This window comes from Oncorhynchus nerka, linkage group LG19 (genome assembly GCF_034236695.1).
Source record: "Oncorhynchus nerka isolate Pitt River linkage group LG19, Oner_Uvic_2.0, whole genome shotgun sequence".
In the NCBI taxonomy this organism is placed as follows: domain Eukaryota; kingdom Metazoa; phylum Chordata; class Actinopteri; order Salmoniformes; family Salmonidae; genus Oncorhynchus; species Oncorhynchus nerka.
The window spans coordinates 20,007,026-20,033,342 of record NC_088414.1 but is presented as its reverse complement, the minus strand read 5'-3'; the positions used below and the strand labels follow the sequence as shown (position 1 = coordinate 20,033,342).

General features: G+C 42.2%; 3 protein-coding genes across 3 annotated transcripts in view; all 3 read left to right on the top strand.

Annotated features, from left to right (window-relative positions):
* The first annotated feature begins 6,202 nt into the window (after positions 1–6,202).
* LOC115147021 (PR domain zinc finger protein 12-like) lies at positions 6,203–10,075 on the top strand. The gene is made up of 5 exons (XM_029689013.2): positions 6,203–6,470; positions 8,172–8,362; positions 8,713–8,868; positions 9,220–9,334; positions 9,578–10,075. The coding sequence occupies exons 1-5, from the start codon at positions 6,251–6,253 to the stop codon at positions 10,015–10,017; spliced, it is 1,122 nt and encodes a 373-aa protein (XP_029544873.1). The 5' UTR covers positions 6,203–6,250; the 3' UTR covers positions 10,018–10,075.
* Positions 10,076–13,134: 3,059 nt separating this feature from the next.
* Positions 13,135–17,011, top strand: LOC115101170 (exosome complex component RRP4-like). Its single transcript, XM_029620445.2, has 9 exons — positions 13,135–13,310; positions 14,613–14,714; positions 14,923–14,968; positions 15,073–15,162; positions 15,374–15,439; positions 15,683–15,751; positions 15,873–16,049; positions 16,264–16,392; positions 16,641–17,011. Exons 1-9 carry the CDS (start codon positions 13,150–13,152, stop codon positions 16,719–16,721), a joined length of 921 nt encoding a protein of 306 aa, XP_029476305.2. The 5' UTR covers positions 13,135–13,149; the 3' UTR covers positions 16,722–17,011.
* A 1,708-nt stretch (positions 17,012–18,719) lies between these two features.
* Positions 18,720–26,317, top strand: part of LOC115101169 (tyrosine-protein kinase ABL1-like) — a 58,409-nt gene continuing 50,811 nt past the window's right edge. Inside the window, 1 exon segment of the mRNA XM_029620444.2 lies at positions 18,720–20,562. Coding sequence (XP_029476304.2) covers positions 20,430–20,562 — 133 coding nt within the window. The 5' untranslated portion in view covers positions 18,720–20,429.

Sequence of the window (26,317 nt, the reverse complement as noted above, 5' to 3'; positions counted from 1 at the left end):
TTTACTTAAGTATTCACACGCCTGAGTCAATACATATAAGAATCACCTTTGGCAGCAATTATAGCTGTGAGTCTTTCTGGGTAAGTCTCTATGAGCTTCTCACACCTTGATTGTACAATATTTGCACGTTGTAAAATACATCAAGCTCTGTCAAGCTAGACAGCCATTTCCAACTCTTGCCTTTTAGATTTTCTAGATTTAAGTTAAATGTAACTAGGCCACTTAGGAACATTCAATGTTGTCCTGGTAAGCAACTCCAGTGTATATTTGGCCTTGTTTTAGGTTGTCCTGCTGAAAGGTGAATTTGTCTGTCTGCTGGAAAGCACACTGAATCCGGTTTACCGCTAGGATTTTTGCATGTGCTTAGCTCTATTCAGTTTATTTTATCCCCCCCGCCCCCCAAAAAAACAATATCCCTTATCCTTGACGATGACAAGCATACCCATAACATGATGCAGCCACCACCATGCTTGAAAATATGAAGTGTGGTACTCTGTGACATGTGTAGGATTTGCACCAAACATAACACCTTGTATTCAGGAGAAATTCAATTTTTCCTCTTAAATTGTATTTTTAACTTTAGTGCCTTAGGAAGCATGATTTGAAATACTTTTTTATTCCGTGCAGACCTTTTCACTGTCATTTAGGTTAGTATTGTGGAATAACTGCAATGTTGATCCATCCTCAGTTTTGTCCCATCACAGCCACATTAAATCTTACTGTTTAAGAGTCACCATTGGCCTCATGGTGAATTCCCTGAGCGGTTTTCTTTGTCTCCGGCAACAGAGTTAGGAAGGACGCATGTATCTTTGTAGTGACTAGGTGTAAATGATGCTAAACTATCTGAAGTGCAATTAGTAACTTCACCATGCTCTGAGGGAAATTTATCCATCTACTATTAACACAACAAAATGTGGAAAAGTCTAGGGTGAGAATATTTTCTGAATGCTCTTATGTCATGTTAAGCTCAACACAGGGTACATTTTTTTTCCTACCATTTCTCTTCTGTTTTTTTCTTTGCTTGGCAGTTGGCAACCTTAAGACATGAAAAAACGATACAAAATGTGTAAAGTTCATGTACATGTCCAGAAGATGCATGGCAGTGATTGCCAAAGTCTAAAATGCACTTGTCTATTGGGGAAAGTCGGGAGGAATTTTATATATTTTTTTATTTGGTTGCCTAAAGACTGATCACTTGCCCGTAAACGTAAATAAGCAATTTACATGCAGAAGTGCCATTTTTTCCCCCTGCTTTTACTCACCTATTTGTCGGTGAATCAGATCAGAACTGGAATTATTTGGGTTCCCATACAATCAGTTAAAAGGTGTTTTTTCTTTACAACAAGGTCCTGTGTGATCTCAGCTGTATGAACATGGCAATTGTGGTTTATTATTGTATTTGAATGTATATGCAAGTTCCCCCAATTCGGTGCCTTTGGAGATGTGTAACTTGGTAAAAGAATATGTATTTTGTTTTCAGCTAATTTTATCATTCTGTCAGAGCACATGTTCAATTTCATAAACATATTTTCCCATCTCGAGGTTAAATAAAATGACTTAAATTCAAAATAAACAGGATTGACTGTAACAGGGTTGTCTAGTTAATCTTAAATCATCCATAAATCACATTGACGGGGCATGGAAGCTTGTGTGCAACAGGGAGTGGCAATCGAATGCAAGCTTCACATTTAAAAAAAAGTTTAATTCTAGCCTGCAGGGTAGAAGGCTTGATGTGTTATCCTCAACCCTCTCAATTTTCCACCAGAAAATGAACCAGCTCACCTGCTTATACACTGATTTCACTATTTGATGTTAGGTTTTTTATTTTAAGAAAGGAATAGTTTCCCCAAATGAAAATGAGAGTTCAGGTAACAAGGTTGACTTCATGAGGGAGAAGTGTAAATGAATCACTAACATGAAACAATCTTCAGAAATGACTGTCAAAGCAACAGAATAACTAGGGCTTTACAATAGTGAAACATTTTGGAGTTGGGGACATGCAAAAATGCTGACTTTTGTAACTTTAGGAAGACTTTTCATATTTCAGATTGATTGAATTATCCACATGGTCTATATTAAAGAGCACTTTATTGAATATACAGACTTAAATTTCAATATTGGTGCACAATTTCTACTGAATATCAAAGGGACACAAAAGACACTAATTTCACGGAACGACTCAAATTCTTTCCATAGACCACCTATTGACTGATTTTCAAAACCATCCCAATATCAGGGAAAGGGGATTAATTGATCCACTCTGCTGTTAAACCCATTTTAATGCATCATCACTGCGTGAACTTAATCTTGTGACCATGCACGAAAAGGTTTGTGGACAAGTTAGTGTATGCCATTTTTGCATTTGCCATCTTTTTCAACCTTAGTATATGTTCTACTATACGCTCTTGTAGTTAATGAGATGTAATTTCGACAGCGCTTTATCTACCATCGACTTCAGACGAGAGCCAGAGCCAGGCTGGACAACTTTTGCAGGTATGGCAAAACACTTGGTGGAATTCTCCTGAAGTTCTCCCATAGTTCAGTTTGTCAATGTTTTATACTACTGCAAAGCTTTATAATTCCCGTCTATACCAAAAATGAAACGCGTAGGTTGAGCATATTCTTGGATACATTTTTTCCCCGTTATTCTTTGCTCTTGTCTCTGACTCTTCTCATTGTCCCTCTCCCTTTGTGAACAGTCCACAGGGGTGTCCCCAGAGCACCGTTATTGAGCAGCTTTGTCATCCCACATCTTTACTCCCCGTGGGGGGGCCTCGGCCATAGTGGACCCTACTCTGCCCCGGCCCTGTCCCCCCCCCATTGATACTGTGCAGCTGTTTCCAAATCCAGCCCTTGATTTTGATCCTCTTGCTTTTTAATATGAAGCCCCTGCGGACAGTCCCTGGTCTGCTTGGCCATTGTATAGGCGTGATCATTTAGTTGTTCTCCACATCACCTCCAGACGGGTTGAGAGCCATGATTATGAAGGGGGGACCATTCATTTTTGAATAGGTTCTCTATGCTGCTATATGTGAAACCTAATCCCTATAGTATCGCTAACTGTATATGTTTCGTTTTTAGGTGTACGCCAGGGGGTATTCATGTAGAGAATGTGAAGGGGACAGTATGTATTAATGGCTCATTCACTGTTCACAGTGTTGGTCCTGAATAGCTGCCCTGTACAGCAATGAATAGTTTATTAAATGGGTTTTATTGATTTGTTTATGCAGGGCTGTCCAAAGAAAAATGGATGGTTGTGCAGTCTGTTTTCACGGGTCTGAGTAAGTCAACAATGAGACAAATTATTTGATGAAATGCAACCATTTGATTATAGTCTAATTAATTTGGCCATTTTAACAATGTGTTTACTTACTCAGGCTTGGTACTATCTGAGCAGGTGGGGAATTGGGGGTGCTCTCTATCTCTCAAACACACACACACATACACACATCTGCATCCCCCCCTAAAGCTCCAGTTTCGTTAAGCAGGTGTCCTGCCCCCTGTCCCATTCCAGGGAAACCCCTTTATGGGAGGGACTGGCCCTCTCTCACCTTTCCTGCAGATAAGCCGATCTACTGTATCCACCATGCTGGGATATCTACCTTAATCTCTTTTTAATGGCCCCAAGGAGAAGCCCAGGGGAGACCTGTCTGCCCATCCCTCTCAGCTGATATTCTGTTGATGTTGTAGTTGGCAAGTAGCTTTTTTAGTAACAGGAATGATTCAGCTTAGAAATTAATGACAATTTGTTTTCCGGTTGGGAATGTTTGTTTGGTTAAAAACTAAAAGGAGCTTGGTGTTTTTAATATGATTTATTCAGCCCACTTTAATGTTGAATGCTTGTTATATAATAGAATGTCTGAAGGGGTGTTTTTGTCTCTTTTAAGACGACTGTTTTAAGGAAAGCATGTTTTATGTAAAGCCTTTAAGTTAGGAAGTATGGATTTACAGTAATTCAAAAGAATTATAGGGGGTATTATGTGCTTGGTCTATTTCACGGGTGACTACAAATAGTGAAGTAACATGCCATGTACAAAGAAAATGAGTCTTTGCAGTTATAATTTGATGAATGAAATAAAATAAGGTGTTTTAAATGGAATGATAAAAAAGGCCTACTCTTAAGCTCAACCCCGTTAAACAATGAATATCATATAGTGCATATAAAGTTTAAGAATAGATAGACTAACGTAATTTGTAGTGATATAAGAACCTATAGTTTAATTGTTGTAAGCCTACAAGATTAATCTGCAATATTTTTCTTTATTCTATACAACTTCATATTTCTTCAAGAATTTTAGGTTTAGTGGCTGCTTTCCCTAGGCCTAAAATGTGAGTTTTTAGCAAAATATTGGAAAGAAATCTATAGCAAATTTAAAGGCTATTGTTTAATCCATAGGCTACACTTTAATTTAGTTAGAAATATTGGCCTACATATTTTTTTCAAAAGATCTTGACGTGTACATCCCTTTACCAGACAGAAAAAGAAAAGGTTAATGCATCAAATAAATCAAATCCATGCGTTACCCCATTCCAATTAATTTAATTCATCTTTAATAAAGACCGGTCCCTCCCCCTGGCCCTACGATTTAACTCAAAGCTGAAGCCTCTTAGTAAAATAAATGCTGAAATGCAATACATGTAAATAAATCTGAGAAGGAATCAGATTCAGCGAGAGGTACATTTCATCTGGGAAAAGGCACACATGTAGGAGGTGCCCCTCCTAACAAAACAAAAAAAAGCAGCTGTGTGCACAGTCATCTTTTTTCGTGCTTTGTCACTCACCTTTTCACTATCTCTGTATTCAAAACAACCCGTTCTAGACTTTGCATTTAGAATCCATATCTTCTTTTCATTCGAATTCTAGTCCACATTCGTCAGAGACCAACTTTTCGGACCATCCCCTTGTAGTTGTCGGGAAGAAAGGCGGAGTGCATGGGTGTCAATGTGCCCTCAAAACACCATGAAAGATTGATTTGCAGCACTTTTCAGCCCCCTGACATTACTTGGAGAGGAACTGAATAGGAAACCCGCGAGCCGGGGACGGAATAAAGATGTTCTCTCTGCTGGAAGAGAAGGAAAACTGCTCATTTACCCCCAGTCCATCAAGCCCGAAAAATAGAGAGGAAAAAACAGAGAGAACTGTGGCTATTGAGAAGAAAGGGGCTGTATATACTCATCTAAACGCTGTCACAATATACTGAAGGGCTATGAACAACCATGAATATTAAACCGCTTATTTCAACAAGGGCTAGAGAAGTGAACCACGTCAAAGCAGCTTTGCATTTTTTGCATGGGAACAATGCGGTAAAGCACGTTGAGCTTGTTTCTATTCTATTATTCCCGCGCTATAACTCCCTGGAAGAAAATTAATATTGCCAACCACATGAATGCGGAATGCCTGAGAAAGAACGTTTAAGCAACTCCCAGACCCAATGACCTTAATTTGATGACAGACAAACTTTTAAACTAATTGTTGAACCAGTTTAAAGTTGACAGCATTTTCACTCTGTTAAATAATCGTGGGACTCATTGTGCTGTATAGCATTTGAGTGGAATATAGAAACGTGAATTTTGCATCAATTGTTTAGCCATATTTACATTTGATCTACGCTATATGTTATACGGCCCTATTCAGTAACTTTAAAATGTACATTTTATATTTTACTAAAACTATTGGTAAACTGGCGACCAGGTGATTTTTGGAATTAGTTTTATAGAAGGCTGTCTTGGACATCTCTCATGAAGAAACATCTAATCTGATTGGTGTGTAAAGGGATGTTGAATCATTTGTAAGCGACTGAAAAAAATGGATACTCCCCTAACATATTTTTGTTTATTTACAATCATGTCTGCATTAAAGACATTATGCATGTATATTGCTGAGTAGTCTATTGGCTTATAGGCTCATTGTTGTCTCTCCATTTCACTCTCTCTCTCTCTCTCTCTCTCTCTCTTTCCTTCTCTCTCTCTCTTTCCTTCTCTCTCTCTCTCTCTCTCTCTCTCTCTCTCTCTCTCATATGAAAGGGAAGGACCGCCTAATAGAGGCGGCTTTTCTTCTGCTGCAGCAGGTCCATACCATAAGGGGAGTGTCATTAATAACTAATTAGAGAGGGGTCAGACCAGCAACTTATAAAGAGGACCCTCGCTGCAGGAGGACGGCACATTTCCACCCAGCCGTCTAACAGGAAGGAATATCCACTTTGCATTTAAAGACACTCATATCTGAACACGGCTTGCAATAGTTTGCGAGATGGGCTCGGTATTACCTGCAGAGGCTTTAGCCCTGAAGTCTGGATTTAAATGCCAGAGTCGGTCCTTGTCTGATATTATCACCTCAGACATTCTGCACAGTTTCCTGTATGGACGGTGGAGAAATGTGATCGGGGAGCACCTGATGGAGGAGAGGCAGAGCAGCATCGGTCCCAAGACAGCCTTCACTGCCGAGGTCCTCGCACAGTCGTTCGTTGGAGGTAATTGTCCCTTTTAGAGTTCTTCCTATGATTTCTGTACGGGCAACCAGCCACTAGGCCTAAAGAACGTATTGCCTAGGCCTATCTGTGGCAATTTAACATCCTAATGCTTGTCTCGTTAAATGTAGCCTTAATATTATTATTATTATTATACCAAATTGTGACATGGGCTATAATGAGAGTGAAATCATATATTTTATAAATATGGTTCATTTTATTAGGCTATAAAACGACTGGTCCAAAAAAACAATACCCTCAACATGTTGACTCAACCTAGATGTATTTTCTATTAACAATTTCTGTTATTTTAACAAGTGTCCCTCTTGTTGACAATAATTGACTAAAAGGCGTGTAAAATGGGCATTTTGAAAGAATGTATTCAACACAAGAACCTCAGTGAGGTCTCATGTGTCATTGAGAGTGAACCAAAAGAAGTGGAAACCGTCACTCCTCTGTTCTAGATTTCTTCCCAAGGTCTCTGTGACTTTCTCATTACTGTTCTCCCGTATTTTCATTCTTTGGCCCTTTTATTTCCACCCATTTAGCGCATTAACCCATTTAGTGCTTTGAGACCTTGGCATTTAGAAGCTTGTTATGCGTGTAACTGTTGCTGACTGAAAGACGAAGGGTATTAAACTCATTTGGTTAACTTTGTGCTTGACCTGAGAAAGTTTCCACTTAAACCGAAGGGAGAGAAAGGTTCCCTTTCTTTGAGGTGTCCCGGGTTTTATCCCGCATTCATCAATCTCCGGACAGTCTCTTTTCCTATTTTGGCAGCTATGGGCTCCGGCGCTTTTCTCTTTCTCTCGCCTTAAAAGATTTCTGTTCCTCAGATAATGCGCCGTGAAGGCTAATTCTATTGCCATTCATACCATGTCAACCATCTAATCGCCTTTCCATTTTTTTGTTCGAGAAATTCCTGGGCCTTTTAAACAAGTCCTCATTTCATTCAGCGCAATTTTATTGCTACAAAGTTCTTAAAAGGATAATGAATTTGGAATTAGCCGTTTCTTTCCAGTAGGGTATAATGAATATCACATCTGAAGCATGACAAATGGCTGGACCCTGAGCAATAGAAGACCATTTAACCTCTCTTCGAGCCGTCTTTTCGCAGTCCCAAATACATTTTCTTTGATTCTGACATTAAAGAAACCCAAGTGTTTTAAAAAAAAAAAATTGAATGAGGAATGAAAATGCTTGCGAGTTTAAATTTTTTTTTGAAACAACTTTCAATTCATCCATTTAATCGAATTAAACGGTGGATGAGATGTTAGGCTACCTAATATTTCGTGACCAAAATAAGATACAACCTATTTGCTGTGTTGGCAATTACAAAATGTTAAACACCTAATTCGTAAGACACTTATTAAATAATATTTTAGGTCAGTAAAAATATATTTTTAAAATTCATGATTTATCAAAACGCTATCAAAGCATCATATTCAACTTTTTTTTATTCGAAAGATGGGCCTATACATCAACCATTGCTTTTTGACATTTTATGAAAAAAAAACATAATATTGGCATTAATGCACAATGCCTGACTTAAACCACTCCTAACCTCAACGTCTTTTAGGCAAATTGATTAGCTTGGGTAGGCAGACAATTTCATGCATTTATAACCATGGTATGACCAAATTCATAGGTTTAACGAAATGTACGCAGCAGTCAAATAACCTACTCTTTTTTTTCTGTTTGCAGAGGTCCAGAAGCTGTCCAGCCTGGTGCTGCCCAGTGAGGTGATCATTGCCCAGAGCTCTATACCTGGCGAGGGCCTGGGCATCTTCTCCAAGACCTGGATCAAGGCAGGCACAGAGATGGGTCCATTTACTGGCACGGTCATCTCCCCTGAACACGTGGACCTGCTAAAGAACAACAACCTCATGTGGGAGGTGAGAATCATCTGTGCAGCTACCATAACTAGGGACTGAGCTGCTATCACAATTAGGCAGGAGATTAACAGCATTGAATCTCTGTATGCCATGTTTGTGAAGGAAGCACATGTGCAAGGGGAATAGTTGGTCTTGTTCACCAGTAAGCTGTATGTTTAAGAGTCTATGTCACACATGGACGATAATAACCACTGGGCGAAGACATCAATTCAACGTCAATTCCACGTTTTGTTTTAAGTAATTGAATTGACATAATGTGGAAACCACTTGATTTTAACCAGTGTGTGTGCCCAGTGGGTAATTTGCATTAAAATTGTACCAGACTCCTAACCTCTTGCTGTTGATCTCAGGTGTTCAACGATGATGGCACGGTACGCTACTTCATTGATGCCAGTCAGGAGGACCATCGCAGCTGGATGACCTACATCAAGTGTGCGCGCAACGAGCAGGAGCAGAACCTGGAGGTGGTGCAGATCGGCAGCAGCATCTTCTACAGGGCCGTGGAGGTGAGAACCAAGTCAGATACGCTCACTCACAACTCTGACATGCAGCCTTCACAAGGGCCGTTGAAAGCGTGTGGTTGCTGCCATGACAAGTTCTGCTAAGCCCATTCATTTGTAGGCCTTCTTTGTTGGTGTAGACTCCATAGACTGTGTAAAAGGGTCAAATCTCCCCTAGCCTGTATAGGGCAACCTATTTTCAGCTGCTGAATAGCACAACCTGCTGTTTGTACAGAGATCTGACTCTTGATGTGTAATGCAAAGTTGGTGGAGAGTATCATCGGAACAAAGGATCTCCACAGATATAGTTACCTCATCCTATTAGTTCTTTAACATTCCTCCTCCTGCTCTCTACAGACTATCCCTCCAGACCAGGAGCTGCTAGTGTGGTACGGAAACTCCCACAACACATTCCTTGGTATTCCTGGCGTTCCCGGTACAGAAGAAGAGCATCAGAAAAAGAGCCGCAATGGTGAGCTCCTTTTTCCTCACGCTATGGGCGTTAGAGAACCAGATTACTATCTGACCCCCTTTACCTGTGGGGCCAGTGTGTTATGGGCTCTGCTGCAGCCAACAGATTTACATCACCCTTGTTCATTTCAAACTACTGCAAATAGACTGATTCTTTTCCATGTCAAAATCAACATTTGATAATTCATAAACTGATGTGACTGACATAAAGATCTCACCTTCCTTCTTTCTCCTTTCCCTTCAGAGGACTCCCACTCATGTGACGGCTCTTCATCTTGCTCCCCCTCCTCCTCCTCCTCTTCCTCGTCTGCGACCAGCCGCATGCGGTGCGTCATCTGCCACCGGGGCTTCAACTCGCGCAGTAACCTGCGCTCCCACATGCGCATCCACACCCTGGACAAGCCCTTCGTCTGTCGCTTCTGCAACCGCCGCTTCAGCCAGTCATCCACCCTGCGCAACCACGTGCGCCTGCACACGGGAGAGCGCCCCTACAAGTGCCACGTGTGCCAGAGCGCCTACTCCCAACTGGCAGGGCTGCGGGCACACCAGAAGAGTGCCAGGCACAGACCAGGGGCGGGGGGCGCAGACACTGCCTCCCAAATCTCACCTCCACCCCCACCGATCACCAGCCTGACCCAACACCAGGTCCCTCTGGTTCACCATATCCCCACCATGGTGCTATGATAGCAGAGAAGAAAGAGAAACTTGCTAATGCAAACAACTCTGCACTTTACCTCTGCACACTTGAGCCACAGGTTGCGCTCTCCCTCCTTCTCAGAGAGGCTACTGTTTGCTGGTGTGGCAGGCATCGCTATGACTTTGCAATGGACCAGAGTATGTCCGGGTGTACTATGTCTGGTGGGTTGAGCTGATTGTACAGCCGTTCTCAAATACGTTTTTACTGGTTGCCTTATTTACAATCGAGTCTGCTTAGACTTATTGGGTATTATGTTTGTAATGGTCACAAAAAAATCTGAGTGTGTCAAAAACACTTTGTTCTTCCAAAGGAAACTGTTGTACTATTGCCTGTACAGAGAATCTGAACAAAGGACTGAATGTTGGTTCCAGGAGTAGGCTAACTGTCCATTATTCATCTGTTTGTATAGTCAATACAGTATTGCCAGGATGCAGCATGTCATTGGACATACTTTGCTATTCTAGTTAATAATTATATTGGTCAAGACGAGTACTCTGTATTTCAGATAAGGATGTTTTACCATAACAGATTTGAGCTTTTGGGCGGTTCCTTCATGCTGTCATCAAATACGATTATCCTCACTTTACGTCCTGTCATCGTAGGCCTTCCAACTCAGGAGGAAGGTTGTTTGAAAAAGTCAAGTCAAAAAGTTGAATTCCAATGAAAAATGTACAGTATGTAGAAATAGGTGTAGAAACATTTTTCAAAATTTTACACTGTAATAAATTGTCCCTTTATCTCTGTATATTAATGTAAAGTGTTGTGTAATGATGAACTGTGTGTGAATGTAAAGACGTGTGCTTTCCTTATATTCTAAATAAAGAATGATATTAATACGTCTGCATAGTGTTCTTTACTTTGGACCTTTTGGTAGCCTATTATGAACTAACGCAGTGGAGGCTGCTGAGGGGAGGACGGCTCACAAGAATGGTGTGAACGGCGCGGATGGAAAGGCAACTGATACTATTCCGCTCTAGCCATTACCACGAGTCCGTTCTCCCCAATTAAGGTGCCACCAACCTCCTGTGAACTAGCGTGTTGTGAATGTTTATTAGGTGTAAAGAAGACCATGACCGACAAAAGCACACAAGTGGCTATAATCGGGAAATAATATTTATTTGGGAGGACCATAGCTCCTGCTTGCACCACTTGGTGAGGATTCTCCTCCTCCCTGTGCCTCCTGCAAAATACAGACTCTGTGGACGGTTGTGTGTTGACTCCCTGGCGAGGAAGGAACCTGTAGTAGAGGCTGCATGGGTTGTGGATGAGGTGCATCTGGAGGGATGCAATGTTGGGGAACCACATCCGGCAGTCGCAAACACTGCCTCCATCCTCCTGGCGGACCTGGAAGGGGGCAAATGTCTTCAGGTAGCTGGCCTGGAGATGCCTGGAGATTGGCTCCCGGATGTGAAACATCCTACCACTGCCATCCAACTCACACAAGAATGGTTCAGACCCTGTAGGTGACAGATATCAGTTGACAAAGCACTGTCCACACAGATGTCAAACATCTTAAACTTCATACACTGAGGATATACAACTTTAAGAACACCTGCTCTTTCTATGACAGACTGACCAGGTGAATCCAGGTGAAAGCTATGATCCCTTATTGATGTCACTTGTTAAATCCACTTCAATCAGTGTAGATGAAGGGGAAGAGACAGGTTAAATAAATATGTTTAAGCCTTGAGACATGGATTGTGTATGTGTGCCATTCAGAGGGTGAATGGGAAAGACAAAATATTTAAGTGCTTTTAAACAGGGTACGGCAGTATGTGCCAGGCGCACCGGTTTGTGTCAAGAACTGCGGCGCTGCTGGGTTTTTCATGTTCAACAGTTTCCTGTGTGTATCAAGAATGGTCCACCACCCAAAGGACATCCAGTCAATTTGACACAACTGTGGGAAGCATTGGAGTCAACGTGGGCAAGTATCCCTGTGGAATTCATTCGACACTTTGTCAAGTCCATGTTGTGCAGAAGAAATATCAGCCAGAGCAGAGAAGCATGAGATTGAACTTCACTCAACTTTCTAGAGATGTCCCCGAGTTACCCCCTTTACTGTGGAAATTGTAATCAAATCAATGCAATATTAGCCTCTTTCAATGCAAAACAAAACAAACTATGCAAGAGTATGCAAAACTAACAATGCCAGAGATGCTGTTGTAGGCAGAAAGTATCGGGGTAGGATTCTATTGCATTGACATGCACATCTTGGCCGTGCTCTACACAGACCTGTGGGGCATAACCAGTCAGGGCTGCAGTAGGCCAATATGCAAATAGACCATTGCCATATATGTATCTGTGCTGTTCCCTGTGAACTGGGTTGTGTTTACAGCATGAGCTGTGATGAGTGATGGCTTGTTTTGAGATCAAAGCGAGAGCTGCATGTAAAACGTGTGCACATTTGTTCATATCCTTTGCTAGTTAGTGAATTATTAGCCCTGTTAGAGATAATTTGTAGTCAGAAATGGGGGAGCGATTTATTCCTACAAGAGCACAAAACGTGAACATTTCTATCAATCTTTGAAAAGCTAGTCAGGTAAAGAGCTTTATTTTGTCTTAAAGGGGCTGTGTTGTATTTTGGGACAGGCTTGAATCAGCTAAGTAGCCAATAGGCAGAGGGTAGCATAATTTGTCTGATTCTCTGTAATAATGGTATGGGAATAATAACGCATTTTATTTTGTAAAGTGGTTTCTTGCATCAAACAACACAACATTTTCAGTCACTTCCTTTTCGAAAGTCTCATGGAATTTAGGCCTACTTTGAACACCACACATTGGCTACTACTGTAGGCTGAATTATAGAACAGCTATTTCCATGTTAAAATGTTATGATTTTCTGTTATTTATTTATTGCCCTCTACACATAATGATAGTGAGAAATGCTATCGCTTCAAGTCCACATGATGGCGCAAGACACTAAAGAAAACTAGCATCCTTACGTAAACAATGTTTTTTTTTTGCAAAGCAGCGCATTGTCTGTTTCACATTATTACTCATGCCGTTTGAAATATTGTGAAAATAAGTTATAAAATGAATGAATGTCGAGAGACATTTGGATTTTGTGGAAATCGTCTTCGGTACATTCTGAATGGCCAAGTATCAGTGACGTCAATTACATGCGCCGTTTAAATTTACAGAAGACAGAAAACATGGCTGCGGACATGAGACTACCAACTTTTCGGAAACAAGTATCGTTATCACCCTCCCTGTCTGCTTTGGATGGGAAAGATCTAGTTGTGCCCGGTGATGTGATTACATCAGATACAGGGTTTATGAGGTATGTCTGTCTACAAGCTAGTATGAACCTCACGAGTACACGAGTGCTGCTCCCATTTTATAAAATTTGAGTCTGAGCCCCCCCCCCCCCTTTCTCTTTACTGTAAATCAATATTAATCCACGTCTTGTTTGCCTAATTTGCTTTAGATAGGTAGCTAGCTAACGTTAGATATGATGTTGACATGATATGTCAGGTCTCACTTGTTAGTGCATAATACTCTGCATGTTTCACTTGTACAGTACTGTAGCTATTCACTCCATTCATAGGTTATTTAGCCAGATTGACGTCCCGTATGGATAATAATAATGAACATCAAATAAGAATCTTGTATGGCAGAAGATTATTTATACAAAAATCGAATAAGTAATCCGTAATAAGGATCCTTAAGGTGTTTTCCTTATACACTACAGTTCAAAAGTTTTGGGTCACTTATAAATGTCCTTGTTTCTGAAAGAAAAGCAAAACTACATAGGCGTTCAGAGGCCCATTATCAGCAACTCCTGTGTTCCAATGGCACGTTGTGACAGCTAATCCAAATACTTATTTTCCACCATAATTTGCAAATAAATTCATTAAAAATCCTACAATGTGATTTTCTGGATTTTTTTTCTCTCATTTTGTCTGTCATAGTTGAAGTGTACCTATGATGAAAATTACAGGCCTCTCATCTTTTTAAGTGGGAGAACTTGCACAATTGGTGGCTGACTAAATACCTTTTTCCCCCACTGTATGTGACACCTTTTAGAATGCTTCGCTTTCATGTCTCTTGTATGTTTTTTCTTATATAATACATGCAATATTTCTGTTATGTCTAAATGTTAAATACCCATATGTCAGATATTACAATAATATTCTATGAATCTTGTAAGTATATTTACTGCTATATGTATTACTGACAAGTTCCAGGTAGAACATATAACAATCTTTTCTATACTATCTTTTCTATACTATTACTATACTATACTATTGTTAATATTTGTTGCACAATTTCAAGTTTCTCTTCATTGAATCATACCCCCTCTGCCAAGGTAATTTGAATTGTGTTCAAATCAAATTTTATTGGTCGCATACACATATTTCGCAGATGTACTTGCAGGTGTAGTGAAATGCTTGTGTTCCTAGCTCCAGCAGTGCAGTTATATCTAACAATTCACAAGAATACACACAGATCTAAAAGAATGGAATTAAGAAGTATATAAATATTAGGACGAGCAATGTCGGAGTCTGGAGTATACATGACATTGACATTGAAAGTGGATATTGAGTGAGTCATGATTAGACCAAACTGATTTTCATTCTAGGGGTCATGGGACTTATATGGATGAAGAAAAACTAACAGCCTCTGTGGCAGGAGAGGTGGAGAGGGTGAATAAGCTCGTCTGTGTACGGCCGCTCAGGACCAGGTAAGTGGACCAGGTGCCACAGTAATGTCTGTAGGCTTAGATTTACCACAGTGATTAGCTACTGACTCTATGTTGAAGACAACGGTTCCATTGTGCAGCATCTGCTCTTATTGTATCACAGTCTAAGTTGGTATGTAAAAAATAAAATAAAAAACTATATGACTTGTTATTGATTAATTTTGCCATCTTTATCTGTTCTGATTCCCAGGTTCAATGGGGAGGTTGGAGATGTGGTGGTCGGAAGGATCACAGAGGTATGTTTCCATTTGAGGTGGTGAGACGGTCAGTAAGGCTAATAATGACTTGGGGTGATCGTGCTTCTCCTGGTTGGAGCTTAGTGTTTGTCTGCTGTTTGTAGGTGCAACAGAAGCGCTGGAAGGTGGAGACCAACTCCAGACTGGACTCTGTGTTGTTGCTGTCTTCTGTCAATCTGCCCGGAGGAGAGCTGGTGAGTGGAATAGACAACTTAGATCTGGGAATATGGAATTGTCTTTGGGTAAATGTGTGCTTGGTCCTCTCTTCCTCTTAGCACCCAGTGCAAGCATATTGTTATGACACTGTTGGTCAAACGTCTTTGGATATTTATTTACATTATTCTCTCTTTCTTTCTTTGTCTTACCATAAATCCATCTTTCTATGTCTATATCTGTCCTTCTTAGAGGAGACGGTCAGCAGAAGATGAGCTCACCATGAGAGACTACCTTCAGGAGGGGGACCTCATCAGTGTATCCTCTGATCTGACCCTAACCAGTAACCTGGGCCCTTTTGCCTTCATCATATCCAGCCTACCCTCCGAACTACACTGAAATACATGGAATCTTTGTTATCTTGAGATTCCCTTTTTTTTTTTTACTCTACCGTCTACTAGAAAGTGTCATTCTCTCATTGATGAATGCATTAACTTCTATCTGCTCCATCATTTGTATGTGACTATGGTCAAGATTGTCCTTGACTAGCTCTTCTCTCAGGCAGAGGTACAGTCTGTTTTCTCGGATGGAGCACTCTCTCTTCACACCCGCAGTTTAAAGTACGGAAAGGTAGCTAAGATGAACTACCCAATGTGTGATCAACAATTTTGATGTTCTATGGTTTTTAAAGTGATTGAAAATCATTGACCTCATATTCTTCACTTATTAATTTGCAACCACATCACATCAGCTGGGGCAAGGAGTTCTTGTGCAGCTATCTCCCTCTCTCATCAAGAGACAGAAAACCCACTTCCACAACCTGCCGTGTGGGGCCTCCATCATCCTGGGCAACAATGGCTTTGTGTGGCTGTACCCCGCCCCAGGACAGCAGGACGAGGAGGCTGGAGGATACTACACCAGTCTGGAGGTATGAGCTGCCTGGGGCTACAGAGATGCGAGTGAGAAATACAAGGGATCCAACTTCTACGTAGATAATGTGAAGTGTTACTTGAATTTGTACTTATCTTTCAACAAGACTTATAACTGTTTGACTTTTACTATATTATCTACCCCAATCCTTCTGTTTCCCTTTCTCAACATGGTCTTCCGGCTCACCTCACTGTAACCTCTCCCTCTCTCAGCCGGTCTCTCTCTCTGATCGGGAGGTGATCTCGCGGTTAAGGAACTGCTTGCTGGCCTTGGGGGCACACAAGGTGCTGCTGTATGACACCAGTGTGCTCTACTGTTACGAGTCATCACTCCCACACCAGGTAACGCTGTCTGTACTGATCTGGCTAATGGAAAGAGGATCTGAGAGAAGCAAACATTTCCATTCATTGTGCCTCAGTTAGATCATTATTTTTAAAAGGGACACGATGGCAAGCTATTTTGCATGACACACAATCTATAGCCATCCAAGCCATTCATATGATGATGATGATTGCATTTTTAGCACCTTTCATCAGATTTCAAAGTGTTTACAAAGCATATAAAGTTACCTGTCTCTCTGTCTTTCTAGATCAAGGATATCTTAAAACCGGAGGTGATGGAGGAGATTGTGATGGTGACGCGTCAGAAACTGGTGGAACAGGAGGGTTAGAGATGCAACCTTTCTGTGACCTTGTCACAATGGAAGGTTGGTGTTCCCTGCATTCCAAGTCTAGGCACCAAGGCCTTAACTGTGTTAGGGACTGAACCCCCGCCCAAGGTCTGCACTCTCAACCAGAAGATACCCGGGTCCCTTTGATATTTTAAGTAGAAATTGTACACCAATATTGCATTTGAATTGTTGTATTAAATGAAGTGCTCTTTAAAAAAGACCACATGGAGCATTCAATAAATCAGATGTTTTTTTAATATGAATAAAGGCTTGCTAAAGTGTAAACATGCCGCATTTTGACTTGTCCCTTATTTAACCGTGTCACTTCTCGGAAGATTTAAACCCACTTAATCCCACATTGTCTCCCAAGTTTCACCATCGTTGTAAATCCCTAGTAATTGTGTTGCTTCGACAGTCATTTCTGAAAATTAAAGGATTAATTTACGTCTGTCCCTTAATTTAAGGTGAACTGAACTAATTTTAATATGGTGAAAGTTTTTACAGTCATTTTCTTAATGGGTGCATGCTTATTAGTAACTGGAATAATCAATTTCATAAATGTGTCAAGTGCAGAGTCTGGTTGCTCCTCATTACACACCACAGACCAGCAAATATTCTTTACATCATCAACATAAGAATCACTACAAAACTTATTGTAAGATCTCGTATACACTATATATATTAGACATGGCCACTATATTGTGATCACTATCAAATCAAATGTATTTCAAATCAAATTTATTTATATAGCCCTTCGTACATCAGCTGATCACTACATCCTATGGATTTGGATACTGCTTTAAATAAAATTTCTGCAGCCTTAGTATAGATGTGATCAGTACATGTTGATGATTTCATTCCTCTGCTGTTTAACTACCCTGGTAGGTTGACTGATAACCTGAACCAGGTTGCTGGTTTTGGGTCATTGATAAGTCATTGTCTCAACACAGCCTTGAAATGTTTGAACAGAGTCCAGGAGCCAAGATGATTTGGATGAACTCCGTCATTCCTGTAGAGTATCTTCTGTTTCCAGAAGGTGTCAAAGTTATCAATAAAAGTGATTTCAACAGAGCTACAGTAATCTTTTAGCCAGGTGTGTAATGCCAGTAGTCTGCTGAATCTTTCACACCCATGGACCAACAATGGTAGTCGATCTGAAATGATTGACTGCTTTTTGGAATCTTCCAGTGCTAGAATCAGTTCTTTAAAATACATTTTCAGACGTTCCAAGCTGGGCCTCCTGATGTCGTTTGACCCCACATGGACTACGACAGCATCAGCTCCCGGCATCTGTCGTAGAACGGTCGGAAGCAGTCTTGTAATGTTCTGTACTCGTGCTCCTGGGTAAGCACAGGGTTTTTGCTCGGGGAACCAAAATGTTTGTTTTTTTACAATAGAGCTGCTGGTGCAATGGCTGAGGAGGTCAGAGGAATGTTGATAATGTTGTACTTTTGTACGAATAACTACTCTCGTAAGAAATAAATACCAAGCTGTTCATGCCTCAAGCTATCAGTGTGTGAGAACTTGATATAATCATGCTTGCAAGTAGTGTTTCTAATTAGAGGTTTCCCCAATAAGACGATCTTACCTCAAGAGGGCACATGTTCTGAGAGTATGAGAGATCCTTGTGGAGGAATCTTAGACAGCCCCTCTATGTCCATCCCAAAAAGTTCTCAGCTGATTATTTCTTTTTTGTTTACTCCTATTTCCCGAAAATGAGTTGAAACGACTCCAGTCAGTAAGGACAGCTTTTTGATTCATGAAACCAACTCTACTGCCTGCCCTTTACCTTTAGTGAAACTGCTATTTATCAACAGTTGATACTTTGCAATGATTTTATGTCAGTCTATGACTTTAGCCACATTGACATACTACAGAGTAGTTCAGCATGTCCCATCAAAAACACAGAAGAGATGTGTCTGTGTGGGCCCCATCCCTAATTACTTGCCCACGCACGCTCTGACGTAAAACGTATCCCCACCCATATTTTAGCAAACCACCTTGCTTACGGAAATAATATGGCTGCCTCAGCGGAGACTATCCGACCGAAGTTAATTGCACACAATTTATCGAAAGAGCTATGAATAAGTATAGGTATCAGGGAGATACAAACGACGGGCTTGTTATTCGCACTTGTTGAGAAGGAGCTGCGAAAACTCCCTGACAACACACTGGCTGGCTTGAGAAGTTTGGAGTCTGCGCCTTGGTTAAAGTACCTGGGTCGGGATGCACTGCTGGAGATAAACTCTGCAGAACGGTGGACGCGGAAGTTTGACAAATAATTGAATACCAAGGGTTGGGTGGACATTTAGCCAAAACTTCATTAATGTTGTCACTATTGACTCAAACGAGACGACAACGTACTCAGTCCGAAGTTATCGTTGGTTATTAGCAAGTTAGCTAGTTCGACAGATGTTGACTGTTCCGATGTGTGTTTCCAGGTTCTCGAACGCCATCTAGCAAGCAAGGCTAGCTCCACGGTTAGCTGTAACTAGCATTCCAACAAACAGTGTTGCACGAGCACTCATGCATCTTCAAAGCTACTGAATAACATTCTTCAGTTGTCTGCAAACTAGCACATTGAATGAGCGTTTAAACCTTTTATATTAGCCACTGGCTTTACCAGAAAGCTATCATCTAAGTCATGCGAACTAGTTAAGTTTCCCACGATTGCTCATCAAACACAGTTTAGCCCCGTACTAGTGCCTTTTGTCATGTCTAAGTGTGGCACGAGAGATGGCCACAGAGGGATCTGACAGCAAAACGAGCTAAATGTCAAATATACATTTTAAGGCCTGTCAAATGAGTGGATTGGATGGAGATGAAAACCAATACGTTTGTTAAAGGGCACAATGAGAGAACATAATATCTAGTTATTGTAGTCTAGGAGGAAGTTGCCACAGGGCCATGTGCAGTATTGACATGATCACAACTGTTGTACAACATGTAGCCGGTATTTGACTAGGCAAGTGTTATATGACCAGTGTCTGCAGAGATATTGTATTGGGACGACCAGGATTGGTGCCTGTAGCTGTCTACCGCGGTTGCTAACTCTATGAACCATTTGACCAGATATGGAACTGAGGTTTCTCAGCTCAGCTGGTAAATGTAGGAATTGTGCCTTTTCTATGATTCTGTGTAGTTCCCCATCTTGATAGTAGCTTTCTCAGTTGTTCTCGAGTCCTCTTTACTTTTAAAGCAACCATGTCAATGGAGCACAGTAGTGGCTTAGGCCTGCATTATGTTATTTCATGCTGGATGAATGTAAGTCATCACGATTAGTCCTTGGATCAACATTAATGTCTTTTGATTGGGCCTCCAGTATTCTTCTGACTGCCTTCATTTTACAAATAAAATCCACAAGTGCCATTAGAGACCTTCTCTAACAGTAACAGAAACAACCAAAGCAGTCAATGCATGATAAAGAGGGAGGAATTTGAGTAATAAGGACCAGCCTGCCCATTCATCATTGCATTGACCTCCATCCAGAACTCCTTCATTGGTGTCAGTGGTGGGATGCAGAAGTGAGCATCTCCCGCCGCCTCCACTTTCCAGTCATCACCGCACCAGGAGAGGCCAAACTGACTGAGGGAAATCGCACCACGGAGGGGGTCCCTGCTCTCCATCTCCTACCCACCAGGTTCCCTACACCCAGGTGGTGAGAGAGCCCAGTTTGGTGACCCGGCTGTGGCCTGGCACCCTGCCCTTATGGGGCAGCAGCCGGGGAAATTTGTTGGGGACCAGAGGAGACCGAGTCTGCCAGCGCTGAATTTCATCAAGGGAGGGAAGAGGGAGTCATCACGGCATGGAGCCCATCACTGTAACGTGTTCGCTGTGCACGGTAAAAACACACTGTTTCTGTACCCAACCCCTACTTTGGTCATTAACAATATATTGTCTTTCTTTTCTCCCTGTCTTCTCTTCCGAATCTGCTTCTACTTACCTCTTCCTCATTCACAGTTCAGTAGAGTTTGGTCGTGATTGGTTTCATCATGCTTCTTCACCCCGAAGGTCAAGCTTTTTATGATCGATGGGGATATAGGTTGCAGGGCTGTGATGAGGCAGGCACCGTTTTTAAGGGGCCTGCATCGAAGTTCCCTTCGCAATCGTTTGACCGTGCTAGTATGCCCACACTATTGCTCAATCTTCTGTGGGCAGCATTATTGATTTGTGCGAGAGGGGTCGTGTGAGTGTTTGGTCATGGCGATTGATGAATAATATCCCACTGTGATGTCAATTGACATGTCAATTTATTTATATATTTTTTCATCACTGTACTCCAGTTATTGGTGGGTTGGACAGTTTTTGTGTTTCCTCAGCTTTTCAGATGAAGCTTACCGTAGTAGGCTAGTGGAGACAACCAACAGCAACAGGTGATATGAAGAGTAAATGGCCTGCTTTGACTGAAAGTCAGGCCGAGTTGACTGGAAACGCCCCAGGATGTGCATCTCCTTGTTTTCACAGGGGCACTGTGTAAACATATTAAGCGTAAACATTTTCAGGGATTCTGTATGGAAAACTTTGATTTGGTAGCCTGTTTGTTGACAACGTTTCCTTTTCAATCAGATTGCATGCCAGTGATACTGAATGTCTTTTAAATACAGCGATTGTCTCGGCAGGGATAGATACTCGGAGGCCTCTTGCGTAACAATAAAGTGTAAGGATGCAAGTTAAAGGTGCTGCCAGTAAATGGAGAGGAGGACTGGAGTGATCTCCGGCAAAGGGTCAGTGGCAGAATTATTATAGATTTTGGCTCCTTCCTCCTGCAATGAGTCAGTCAGGTTACGAGGTGACGTGAGTCATGTTGCGAGAGGAGGGTGATGTCAGCACTCAGTCACTCACATCCATGTTGCTCTACCCGGGACGCCTTCGCTAGCTAGTGAGCTGCTAGCCTACGCAAAGCTTCTCACCAGGCCGGTTTAGACCTCCGCACACAGCCAGGGAGAGAGGCAGAGCAGGGCAAGCAAAGACCTGTCTCCCCTCTGCACCACTGTGTCACCACCCAAGAACATCAGAGTTGGGCTTCTAGAGAGTAATTGGAGTAGGTTGGTCTTCCCTACCTAATTTCCTCTAACTCCTGGTAATATTGCAATTCAGATAACAAGAAGTGGTTTAAAAGCCTGTCATTTGTTACCTGATCATTGCCGTAGTTCCGTATCGTCTATTGTTTTTCCTCTCAAGGGCGCTTGCACCAAGGCATGACGGCTGCCTGCTGGGAGGTTTTTGCGGGGGTTCAGGAAGTGGAAATGCTGTGTAAATGTACCTAAAGGACAGTTGAGATGCTCTGTTTTCTTTCCCTTTGTCCCCTCAAAAACAAGCCTGAAACAGGAAGGAGGAAAGAGGCGTGTGGTCTAGTATAGAGATTGTAGAGCAGAAAGGGAAGTGAGCAGAGTGAGGAGGCCATTCCCCCAGGTTCCTGACTGACTTTCCAGGTTATTGCCCTCTTGTGCTGCAAGCTAGTCTGACATGGTCCTCCTGCGTTTATCTTGGCCTCTTCCAGGATTCATGTCGACTAACATAAGAAACATACTGGCTGTTGTACATCTTTTATAGACCAACTAATGCACCTGCCATGGAAAAATCTAATGAGGCAGGCCTACTTGATTGGTTTAGGTCAATGAGCCAGTGAGATAATAAACTTTCAAATGTTATAGACTTAGTGTAAAATACACTAAATTATAGGTAGCATGATCTAATTTGGAAGACTATTGCTTCTGATGATAGCCGGGATATACTTCTCCAGTCTCTCCATATGAGGAGCATTGGTAAGCCTACCCCCCTCTAGTGCAGGCTTGTTGTGATATCACCCCCACTTCCTGGTGTCCTATGCCAGGGACCTGGGCTGTTCTAGCAGCTGCATTCATCATGTATGGCCCATGGAAGAGTCACCCATTGTTTTTTCCCCCCCCTCTGTCTTTTGTCTGGAACTCATGGAATCTGTGCAGTCTAGACACAAAAGCTACCCCCTGATCCCTTTGGGTCCTGAAGACGGGGGCAGCAGGCGCCTCCTGGTAAGATTTGCCGCTCACTGCGGCCAGCTGTTTCGCCCCTGGTGGCCTGGTCCTGGCCACGTCGCCAAGCTCTAGAGACAGAGAGCACTCTGATGTGTCAGAGGAAATAGGCCTATACTAGGCTACATTACTCTCTGTTACTGTTTTACTATCTGACTGTTTAGATGGATGATACGTAGACTATGACTCTTGATGTGATGTTGGGAACTCTGACTCTTGAACGGTGAAGAGAATAATGGTCAAGGAAATGTAGTTTTGTGATTCTAATGCTGGCATGTAGTTTTGATGCCTATTTTGACAGTTCTGGAACAGTTAGGCTAGCTGGTGGAACTTACCGGTAAGTAGATATTGACATTTCTCATGTCATCTGTTTCCATGTTGGAATGTCCCACTGCGGAGGTGGTTGGAGGGCCGTCTTGCCGTCTTGCCCCCCCACCACAGTCTGCACTGTCAATTCTCTGTAACGGCCTTTGTGCCCCCGCTTGAGCAACACCTCCTCGATGAGTCATTTTGTCCACCTGGAAAGGAGTGGTCAGCAAAGCCAATTTAGTCCCTAGCTGATGACTGGCTAAAGCAGGTATGTCTGTGTGTAGACAGATGGTGAATCTCTCCTTTAGGTCAGCTTGACATGTCCCCTCTCTCTAGGGGGCTGTTCACAGCATGCAGGTGGTACCAACACTCTCTTATGGTCTCCTTTCCTTGTTTCCTATCCTCCATAACATTTGAGTTAAAAAATAATTCAAATGAGAGGTTTTGAAACAAATGTTGTCACAAGTAACACGCTCTTTTGCACGTTTCAAATTGAGTCCCAGTCAATATAAGTAGAGCTCAAGACTCCACGGACTCAGAGTTCACACACCTTTAGCCTACATGTAGCCTAGTTTGAAGGCAGTGAATGAACACGGATGCCCTTGCCAAATCTCTCATTTGGCTTTTCTCTGTTTTGCACTTCCTCCTCCATTCATAATGGGGTGTTTTGACATCTGGTGCATATCCTCTTCACCAGTGTTCTCTACACCAGTCTTATCTGTACACCAGTGTTCTCTACACCAGTCTTATCTGTACACCAGTGTTCTCTACACCAGTCTTATCTGTACACCAGTGTTCTCTACACCAGTCTTATCTGTACACCAGTGTTCTCTACACCAGTCTTATCTGTACACCAGTGTTCTCTACACCAGTCTTATCTGTACACCAGTGTTCTCTACACCAGTCTTATCTGTACACCAGTGTTCTTTACACCAGTCTTATCTGTACACCAGTGTTCTCTACACCAGTCTTATCTGTACACCAGTGTTCTCTACACCAGTCTTATCTGTACACCAGTGTTCTCTACACCAGTCTTATCTGTACACCAGTGTTCTCTACACCAGTCTTATCTGTACACCAGTGTTCTCTACACCAGTCTTATCTGTACACCAGTGTTCTCTACACCAGTCTTATCTGTACACCAGTGTTCTCTACACCAGTCTTATCTGTACACCCCATCCACCCCTCCTTTCTATTCATTAATTGGCCCAGTGTGAAGCATTTTGTGTGTTAAATAGTTAACCAATTAGCTACTCAGACTATCTACTCTTTTTGACTCTATGCAAACACACACTGGACACTACCCGCACACTCACACAAAACTTACACACACACACACATCACATATGCTGCTGCTGCTATTGCCTAGTTACTTTACCCCTACCTATGTTTACATATCTACCTAGATTTCCTTGTACCTCTGCACATCAACTCAGTACTGGTACCCTGTGTATATAGCCAAGCTATCATTGTTCATTGTCTATTTATTCCTCGTGTTAAATTTCAAATATTTGATTGTATTCTGCATTGTTGGGAAGGGCCTGTAAGTAAGTATTTTACTGTTGCTCTACACCTGTTTTTTTAACGAAGCTTGTGACAATAAACATGTGATTCATGTTGCTCCAGAGGCAGCTAGAATAGTATTGCCTATAAACATGTGATTAATGTTGCTCCAGAGGCAGCTAGAATAGTATTGCCTATAAACATGTGATTAATGTTGCTCCAGAGGCAGCTAGAATAGTATTGCCTAGTTTGCAGCGAGAGAGAGTTGAACATAGGGCAAGCCACGGCAGTAGAGTCAGGAATGTGACCTCCTGTGCATTCCTCTCTCAAATAGCTGGTGCAACCCCCCCCCCCCCCCCTTCTCACTCTCTCATTTGCTAGCTTGGTTTTTCTCTCGCTCTCTCTTTTGCTCAGGCGCCTTTCTGTTCCTTGCTCTTACTTTCCTTTTGTCTCCCTCGCTTGCTCTTGTTTCATAGCAATTATAGACAGACATATTGTTTTCTTGCTCAAACACCATCAAGCGAACCACTGAGGCAATTGGTCCCAGTGGCAGAAACCGGTTTGGTGGCTATGGAGTTCAGAGATTTGATCATGTAAGGTAACATGGGTTATGATGATTATGATAAACCAGGCCTAATCGCTACGATAGCCAATCATTAGTGCGTGTGAATGAGTTGGCTAAAGGTCATGATAGTGACATGAATTAGATGGGGGAACTTGAAAGACTGAGCTACTTTGCTAATGGGTTAGAGAAATGGCCAACAGTGATGGAATAAATACATTGTATACATTTTGCAGTGCATACACATGCTTTTCTAATTGTCTGGGGTACAATTGTTAGTTACCTAATGCAGGCTGTAGGGCAGATGGGTCTTTATCTAGCCTGAGGGCAAGGCTGAATCATCAGTGAACCTTTCATCGTGGAGGTATGTCGGCCGAGGTGTTTGTCGTTGTTATAAACACATTGTAAAAGGCTGGTTGATGATTGTTCAGATTCCCATAGTTTAGCCTAGGTCAATGGCTTGTACTTGTTTTGTTAGGTCATACTGTCCTCACCGTATTCTAACTCCAGGTAGGCTATACAACAACAGGCATGTATGTTGATGTTCCATTATGAACTTCATATCAACTGTGTGTTATTGTGGTAACGTCTTCGTACTTCATTAATCTTATTTGGCATCATTTTCACTTTCTGCTCCTCCTCTGTGTGACTGCTCTCTGGCGTAGGCGGGCTGGGTGAGGTGTAAGAGCAGGGGGGTGGAGTACCTCACCAGCAGCCTGGCTTCGGAGTTGAGGAATAAGTTTAAGCCTTGCGTGAAATGTGCTCAGGGGAGTGTGTTTCATCATCGCTGTGCTAACCGGCAGGGCAGCAGCGAGCCCTCTGGACGGCTTTTAAAACAAGAACAGAATCCTGTGCAAAAAAACACTCATCAGCCCATCTCTGAGTCCGCCTGAGCAGAGAGCAAGGATTTAAAGCTTCTGCCCCGCTCCACATCCCCTCTCCCTATACTCTCGCCCCCATCCCCCCCATCCCCTACTCCTTCTGGTGCTCCTCCATTTTTCGGAGCAGACACACGCTCTAAGTCGGGGCAGGAATGCACTGTGTGAGCTCTCTCTCTCTGCCACCTCGCCTCCCCTCTGCCCTGGCCTAGGCCTGCAGCACAGCTGTTGTTTTCTCTATGGACAGCCTGTTACCTATGATGTGAATTCCATCTTGTGATAGAAATTCCTTCCAGTCACAGCATGTTTAATCCTAATGCCTCTGTCCCCTAT